At 48.4% G+C, this 8,969-nt stretch overlaps 1 protein-coding gene across 1 annotated transcript in view; it reads left to right on the top strand.

The window, feature by feature from the left end:
* The window catches only part of Id2 (inhibitor of DNA binding 2, dominant negative helix-loop-helix protein), a 4,306-nt gene extending 3,179 nt beyond the window's left edge, over positions 1–1,127 (top strand). Inside the window, exon 2 of the mRNA XM_013013567.1 lies at positions 1,002–1,127. Within this exon, the coding sequence (XP_012869021.1) occupies positions 1,002–1,127 (126 nt within the window). The remainder of the gene's footprint in view (positions 1–1,001) is intronic.
* The last annotated feature ends 7,842 nt before the right edge of the window (positions 1,128–8,969 follow it).

The following is an 8,969-nucleotide window of genomic DNA, read 5'->3' as shown; positions in this document are numbered from 1 at the left end:
GGCGCCACCTGCTGGCCATCGCGCGAGCCGCAGGCCGCCCTCGGGATCCGGAGGAATCCCGGGTCGGGTGCCGCTTTGCAAACCAGAGGCCCCAGCTCTCACTGCATCTCACTTCGTTTTTACCACGCAGCCTGGACTGCATCCCCGCTTCTTTTTGCCAGTCCTGGGTCTTGAACTCTGGGCCTGGGCGCTGTCCCTGAGCTGCTTTTGCTCAAGGATAGCGCTCTCCCATTTGCGCTTGTTCTGCGTATGTGGTGCTGAGGATAGCGCTCTCCCACTTGCGCTTGTTCTGCGTATGTGGTGCTGAGGAATCGAACCCGGGGCCTCATGCATGCAAGGCGAGCGCTCTGGCACGGAGCCACCTTCCCAGCCCTGCGTCCCCTTTTGCACAGGGGCATGGGCGCCTAACGCAGCTGCCTTGGACCTGCGGCATCCGACGGGATCCCGCCCCAAAGCTCCCCGTGGAACTTCATTTTCCCTCAGTCTTTTCTTTTCTGAGTTGTTTAATAGTATTAGCTAATGTTTTCTACTAAAACGAGGGTGAAAGTGGACACCTGTTCTCCTCCATCCGTTAAACAGGCCCTTTCCTTCCCTACTGTGTATTGTCTCTCAGGCCTTTTCTGTAACGTGCAACTTAATCACTAGCTTTGCTGGCTTTCTTGCTTTGATTTTTATGTTTGAGAATTTTAAAATCACAATTTGGGAGTGAATGTGGTCAACTGTCTTACTGATCCTGGGTATTTTCTGAGATCATCTCTTCCTGTGCTTGAGCCAGTGACAGGGAGGCTGCGTTAGAACTTTTTGTGTCTGTGTGGATTCTGTTAGCCAATATTTTAGAAATGAAAATGAACTGTGGTTTCTTGTGCTATCTGGCTTTAAAATGAAGAGCACACTAACCTCAAACGATGCATGTGTAGTCAGTTTACATTTGTTTTTCCCTCCGAAGCCAGGAATAAGTTCTTAGAGGCAGCTGACTGGCTCCTCCCTGTTACAGAAATCAGACTTGGATGTGCCGAATTGCCCGCCACATCCAGCCAGACACGGACAAAGTAATTCCGGTGTTGAAGGTCAAGGGTGAAGTCGGGAAAGCTAACGGAATAATGTTGGACATAGAAGCTGCTTTATAGCGCTTTTTAAAAGAATACCAATTTACAAGGTGTGTGTACAGGGCAGGTGCCGCCCTTTGGTTTGCCTCTCCATTCACCCTTCCCAGCACGCTCTGCTGGGGCTCTGGGCCCAGAGACAGCCCTGCCTGAGCTTTGGAGATCCTTCTACAAGCTGGAGGCGACAGCGCACATCGGCCATCCCACATACTCAGGATGCTGAGATCTGAGGATGGAGGTTTGACTCTAGCCTGGGCGATAAATCAGGCTATCTCCAATTAGCCAGGAAAACGCTGCAAGTAGAGCCATGTCTCAAGTGATAGAGTGCCAGCCTTGAGCAAAAAAGCCAAATGATAGCTCAAGGCCCTGAGTTCAAGCCGTAGTACCAGCGCACGCGTGTGCGCGCGCGCACACACACAATTTGTAGAAGAGACAGAAAGGTCAACTGAGAAGCCTAGTAGAAGGCATTTATTTAGTACTTCATGTTCACCATGAGGTGTTCTACCGAAGGCTGAAATCTCCAGAGGACAGACGCCATGCAGTGAGGACAGTACAAAGTGCACAGGCCACGCAATCCTGGGGGAGTGTGACCCCGCCCGCCATCAGCACACTGGGGCTTTGGTCAGGCAGGAATTGGAGAGAAGGTGCGGCAACCTGGGGCAGCTGGGCTGGAACTGGGACACAGGACTCTTGAAGGCCTGGGATCTCAGAACACAGCACAGGAGGCTCTTAAAGAAGCCTGAGGTCAGAATGCAAACACAAAGCTCTTCTCAAATGTGTGATCATAGCTGGACTCTGGTGGCTCATGCCCTTTAGTCCTGGCTACTCAGGAGACAGATCTGAGGTTCCCAGTTCAAAGCCAGCCCAGGCAGGAAAGTCCATATCCCCAATTAAACAGCAAAAAGCCGGGAGTGGAGCTGTGGGTCAAGTAACAGAGCATTAGCTTTGAGCAGAAAAGCCAAGTGACAGTGGAAGACCCTGAGTTCAAGTCCCTGTGTACACACACACACACACACACACACACACATTATAGCCATAGATGGCCTTGTGGGATGGAGATTCAAGTGTGACTCGCGGTGAGGAGCTGGCTGGTGGTGCTGTGGGGTAGAAGGAAAGCATGCTGAAGAGAAAAGCCAAGGCCTTGCACAGATAGCTCACATTTACTATTGATTAGACAGCAGTTACAACTCCAAAATCTAGCAAACACTGGAAACCATTTACTGTGAGAGAATCTGTCAATACAATGAAGAAAAGGATTAGGAACAAAAGAAATATAAAGGCTATAAAGTAAGAACAACAAGAAAGAGGAGGAGTTGCAAACATAAGAAAATCACAACAGCCGGGCGCCAGTGGCTCACGCCTGTAATCCTAGCTACTCAGAAGGTTGTGATCTGAGGATCATGGTTCAAAGCCAGCCTGGGCAGGAATCACCAATAAACCACTAGAAAACCGGAAGTGGCGCTGTGGCTCAAGCGGTAGAGCACTCGCCTTGAGCTGAAGAGCGCAGGGACAGCGCCCAAGCCCAGAGTTCAAGCCCCACTATGGACCAAAAAAAAGAAAAATCATGACACCATACAAATGAATAAAAAGATTTGAAGATGAATAGGAAGGTTTTAGTTAGTGAAACAGAAAACTCAATGAACATGTTAAAACCTAGATTAAAGACTATTAGGCAGAGAATTAATGAACTGGAAGACGAATCTGGGAAAATTACCCAGAATAGAACATAAAGAAAGACAGCACAAGCAGGCAATCAAAGGAGAGCAGCAAGGGTGGAGGCGGAGGCCCAGTGCACGCAGCCTGCCCTGGCGAGGCTCCACGAGGCCTGCCTTCGTCAGGCTCTGGCTTTGTCACTTCTGCATCATTCCAAAGCAAGAATGTGCCTGAAAAACTCCCTGGGCAGGACACAGTGACTTATTACTCCAGGGAAACACCATGATGAGTCAAATAGAAAGTATCAGCAGAGAAACAATCTATTAAAAAGAACCAGGGGCTGGGAAGGTGGCTCAGTGGTAGAGCGCTTGCCTTGCATGCCTGAGGCCCTGGGTTCGATTCCTCAGCATCACATAAGCAAAAAGAAAAAAAGCTGGAAGTGGCACTGTGGCTCAAGTGGTAGAGCGCTAGCCTTGAGCTGAAGAGCTGAGGGACAGTGCCCAGGCCCAGAGTTCAGGCCCCACAACCGGACCCCAAAAATAAATAAATAAAAAGAACCAGAAAAAGTTCTGGAGCTGAAAGTCAAAAATCACTTTACAGCCATCTCCGCGCTACCCAAAGTGTTGTTTATTGTGGTTTCCGATACTCACAACCAACGACACGTTAAATGGAACATTCCAGAAATTACCTGATCACAGCTACGCCTACATGGGAAAACACGTTTGTGTGCAGGGCCCATACTCCCCCAGTTTCTGGCACCCACCAGGGAACTGGGTCCACACCCAGAGAGGGGGTGGGGGAGGGGAGGGCGCCCTGCCTTGGCTCTGCCCACCCCCAGGCCCTCTCCCAGGCCTTTTCCCGGGCCTTGCTGTAAGGCTTCAGGGTTCTGGCCCCAGGTACAGATCCTCCTCATTCGGGGTTCCCGGTCTCTGCCTCCCCCACCCCAGGTGGAACGGCTTCCTCTGCTCCCTTCGGCTCTGCCCATGACCAGCCTCGGCTCCCTTCGGCTCTGCCCAAGACCAGCCTCAGCTCCCTTCGGCTCTGCCCATGACCAGCCTCTGCTTCTTGTGTTCAGCCCCCTCCTTGCCTTGCCAACCACCTTTGTGGTACTGGGGATTTGAACCCAGGACCTTAAGCAACAGGCTAGGCAAGCGATCTACCACCTGAGCTGTGTCCGATCCATGGCAATGGCTAAGTTTGGGGTGGTTTGACTTCCTGACTGGACCCTGCCTGGCATGCCAGAGGTCATTGAAGACCTGAGCAGAATCTGGAAAAGGAGGAGCCGGCCCTGGCAGCCGAGCTGCACATTTGCACAGGGCTTGAAGACGCCCCAGTTTAGGGTGGAGAAGCAAAAGGATCAGATTATGTAGCAGGCAAATTTCTTTGTGTTTCTGATTCAAAATCCACACACCGATGAGTATTACTGGTTCAATGACAGAGTAACCAATAGTTGTCAAAGCAGCAAACTTCATCATGTAAATCCTGATCTTGCAAAACTCGTTGCAACGCTTGAAAATCCATGAAATGATGAAATAAAAAATCCAAAGAAGCGAATGGAACAGTGTTCATCACATGTACAGCAGGCAAGCTGTGGAGCTTGATCTTAGTGCACAGGAGGTCGAGCTGTGGAGCCTGATCTTAGTGCACAGGAGGGCATGCTGTCAGTGGAGACTGATCTTTCTATGTAACCCAGGCTGGCCTAGACTGGAACTAACAATGATCCTGCCTTGATCTCCTGAGTGTTGGGATTATAGGCAGACACCACCCCACCTGGCACACTGAACAATATGGCAGAGTCTGTGAAGGGGAAGTTGAAAAGGCCAATCGTAACTCCTAGGAGCTCTGTGGACAGATTGGGGGATTAACCAGGAGATAATTTTTTTTTTTTTGCAGGAACTCAGCACAGGGAGCTAATTTGTTTTTATATTTTATTTGGATTGTTTCTCTTAGGATTTTAGAAACTGTAATTTACTATATTGCACTGAAAGCTAAAGTTGAACATTTCACTCACATTTCTATTGTTATCTGGGAGTTCAGAAAGAATATGTTTCTCAAAATTCTAACCTTTTCCAAGCACACACTTTCAGTGTTTAAGCATCTCTTGCAGTACCAGTCTCCACTTTGTTCCATCCCTGGTCCTCTGTCATCGCTGTCAGTCAGACGCACAGACGCACAGGCCGGCCAGGCAGCGGGCTGTGAACCCGGAGTCCAGTCCCTGGGGAGAAGAGGCCGGGTAGAGACCCCAGCTCCCCGCAGGCTCCGTGCACGGGCCCAGCCGCCGACGTGCTGCTTCTGAAAAGGCTAACTTCCCACCGCACACAACGCCCGCAATCCTCGGTGGAAACATTTGGTGGAAATGGCAGGGATAATTTTGGCCACGTAGCTCCTCCAGGCTTATCTTGCTTAGCCACTAACACTCTCAATTTAGGAACCGCGCTGGCATCTTTTCCAGCTGCTGGACTGTCCGCGTGCCACCGGCTGCCACGAGTCTTATGTAGCGATAGCCACAATCGTTCAAACTTATTCATTAAAGCACAATTAACTTGTTTGTTAACCCAAGGAAAGGGCACATTAGATAGTCATACTTTATGGACCACCATAACTCACTAGGACATTTATTTTTCCCCAAATATTCTTCTCTACGGATTGAGATATCTGACTTTCAGCAGAGCCAAAGCAGGAGTGGATAATGACACACCAATGTTCCCACTTCTGCAGTGGGAAGGATCATCTCAGCCTACCTGAAAGATACATGTGCTGTATTTCATAGTATATAACGTAACTTGGATACAAATGTATGAACTGTGAGTCTTTCAGATATGACTAAATTACCCCCGCCCTTCACATGGGCATACATAAACAATATACATGCGCATATACTCATATTCCTACAATTCAATATTTTGGACTTGAAATGACCATTGCTAGAATACTAAAGGAAGTGGCAAGGTAAGCCCCTGCATATAATAGCCAAGAATAATATCCAACAGCTCTTTCTGCTCAGTATGGACACAGTTCTGTGACTACTGGAAATGGATACTAAGTCAACTGTGTCCATCAAGCTCATATTTTAAGGACATCTTTTTTTATTTTTTGCCAGTTTTGGGGCTTTGACTCTGAGCCTAGGCACTGTCCCGAGCTCTCTTTGCTCAAGACCAGCACTCTACCACTTGAGCCACAGCACCACTTCCAGCTTTCTCTGTGATTAGACATAAAAGTCTCACAGGTGCCGGCGCTGGTGGCTCACGCCTGTAATCCTAGCTACTCACGAGGCTGAGATCTGAGGATCTCGGTTCAAAGCCAGCCCGGGCAGGAAAGACCGTGAGACTCCTATCTCCAATAAACCACCAGAAAACCAGAAGTGGAGCTGTAGCTCAAGTGGTAGAGCGCTCGCCTTGAGCTGAAGAGCTGAGGGACAACACTCAGGCCCAGAGTTCAAGCCCCATGACCGACAAAAAAAAAAAGTCTCACGGGCTTTCATGCCCTGCTAGCTTTGAACTTCAATCCTCAAATCCCATCCTCCTGAGTGGGTAGGATTACAGGCGTGAGCCGCTGAGGTGACATCTTTCAAGGCAGAGTGACTGGCTGAAGTCATTCTGGTCCATTTCTACACACCGACACAGAGGAAGGTGTAACTTTTCTGTAACTAGATAAAAACAAGGGATTGAATCCATTTTTATGTTGATATGCAATCCAAAAATAGTATATATTGAAGATTGTATACATTTCAACGTTTTCTCTGTCAGGCCTTTATACTCTCAGTTTTAGGCAAGAGCCCAAGTTTTCTGAGATCCCATCGCCAAATCATCAGCGCAATGGAAGGAAAAAAAATCATACTGGAAGCCATATGCAAGAGCACTACGGTGACAGTGTCTGAAAAGAAAGCCATTTCTATTTTTTACATCCCTTTCACTATAGCAAGAGTGTGAATTTTAACTGACATTTCCAACTAAGTAAAAATCGCAGGGGGAGGGGGGCGATCAGATGCGAAAGGAATGCTGAAGGCCAAGGTGTGGATCTCAAATCCCTCCCCACCCCCAGCTTCCCGGCCTACCTACCTCCAGTGGCAGGTCCCAAAGGTCCCAAAGGCAGAGGAGGCCCAGCAGCTCGCAGCGGCTTCCCGGCCTGCCCCTGCCCCTGCCCCTGTCTCTCAGTGCTCACACTAACTGGCTCCTAATCTCCCCAGAAACAAAGCAAGGGAATCTTTTCGCTTCTATCATGTGACGGGTACACCACTCCCCTGCCCCATATTAATAGTTCTTAAAAAACCACTCTGGGACACAGCCAGAATGTAGTACGGGGTTTTCCTTTTTCTTTTTTTTTCTACTTGTTCTCTGAATGATGGAATTAGCTCCCAGAAGAGTATTTGTCTTTATTCTCTCTGAAGTGCTCTGTGGTAGTTTGTGTTTTTCCAAAATGGCTACAAAATCCCAGCCTTGGTGGTTCGCGCCTGGCATGCTAGCTACTGAGGCTGATACCTGAGGATGGTTGGCTCAAAGCCATCCCAAGCAGACATACTGAAGAGACTCTTCAATTAACCACTAAAAAGCCAGAAGTGGGAATGTGGCTCAAATGGTAGAGCACTAGCCTTGAGCAAAATAAGCACAGGACAACACCCAGGCCCTGAATTCAAACCTCAGGAAAGGCATAAAACCAAAAACAAATGGGGGAAAAATGGCTGTGAAAGTATTTCTGATCTTCTGGGCTTCTTTTAGAATTTTGCCACTCACACAAGAGGGTGGGGTGGTGCCTTTTACTACAACCCCTACCTTCCCCCAACCCAACTTAAAAGTGTTAAAGCACCAGTAGTAGAAATACAATAAAATGTAAGACAACTTCCACCTGGTTGTCTTTCTCAGGACCTTCACAATTGGCATGTGGCTGCCATTTTGTGAGGAAGCCCAAGCTGCAGAGCAAACTTCTGGGCTGGGGTTGCCACTGTGGGCGAGTACTATGAGGGCAGGTGAATGCCACGGAGAAGACTCCAACCCCAGTTACAAGACAGACCCTGAGTAAGGACAGGTGGGCCAGCGCAGCCAACCTCCAAGGCCTGTGCTGTAGGACAGAGTACTGATAGTCAACAGCTGTATTATAATGCGTAATTGTTTCATGACATTTCACCTGAGGACAAGTTCTTACACAACAGCGGATAATCTGAACATGGTCTGAAAGGAGATCAAACACTTAGAATTGTCATCTGCAAAGTTTTTCCTCTTAATGTATTTTGAAAGAACATAAATGCTCACACATTTTTCTTGCCATTTAAGTTATCAGTTTGAATGTTTGCAAATCATCATGAAAAATAATTGTATCTTAAATGCATGTTCCGTATCAGTGCCACTCACTGCCATGATAACCCATACTTAAAACAGAAACTTTTTCTTTCTTTTTTGGTCAGTCATAGAGCTTGAACTCATGCCACTGTCCCTGTGCTCTTTTGCCCAAACTTAGCGCTCTACCGCTTTGAGCCATAGCACCACTTCCAGTTTTCTGGTGGTTGACTGGAGGTAAGAGTCTCAGATTTTCCTGCCCCAACTGGCTCTGAACCACGATTCTCAGACCTCAGCCTCCTGGGTAGTTAGGATGACAGGCGTGAGCCACCAGCATCCGACCAAAATAACATTTTTGATAGTTGTTTTTTTTTTTTTTTTTTTTACACTGTGTGCTTTAAATACATCTTGCCCAAAGTAGACATAAAGGGCTTGGGAATATTGTAAAACTCATTGGTTATCTTTATTGTGAAATAAGCCAACCAAATCAAGGATTACTTTTTTGTCATTAAAAAAAAAAAAAAGCCTTTCTGCTGGGCGCTGGTGGATCGCGGTTCAAAGCCAGCCCGGGGAGGAAAGTCCATGAGACTCTCATCTCCAATAAACCACTAGAAAACCGGAAGTGGTGCTGTGGCTCAAGTGGTAGAGCACTCGCCTTGAGCTGCAGAGCTGAGGGACAGCGCCCAGGCCCAGAGTTCAAGCCCCACGACTGACAACAAAATCCTTTCTGACTCCATTCAGCTAAGGGAGGTGACCGAGGCGCGCACGCCTGTGAGGAGGATCACTCTGGAGACAGCACTTACCCGTGCATGCAGGAAGAACGAATCAATCACAAGCTCTGAGCAAACAAGCCTTGCCAACCCCTGCTGCAACGCCTCAGGGTGGACCTCAGTGTCTGTGGACAGGGCCCAGCGCTGGCAGGCTGGGGAGGGGCGGGCCCGGG

This window comes from Dipodomys ordii, unplaced genomic scaffold (assembly GCF_000151885.1).
Source record: "Dipodomys ordii isolate 6190 unplaced genomic scaffold, Dord_2.0 Scaffold20, whole genome shotgun sequence".
In the NCBI taxonomy this organism is placed as follows: Eukaryota; Metazoa; Chordata; class Mammalia; order Rodentia; family Heteromyidae; genus Dipodomys; species Dipodomys ordii.
This window is presented reverse-complemented; position numbering and strand designations above follow the sequence as displayed.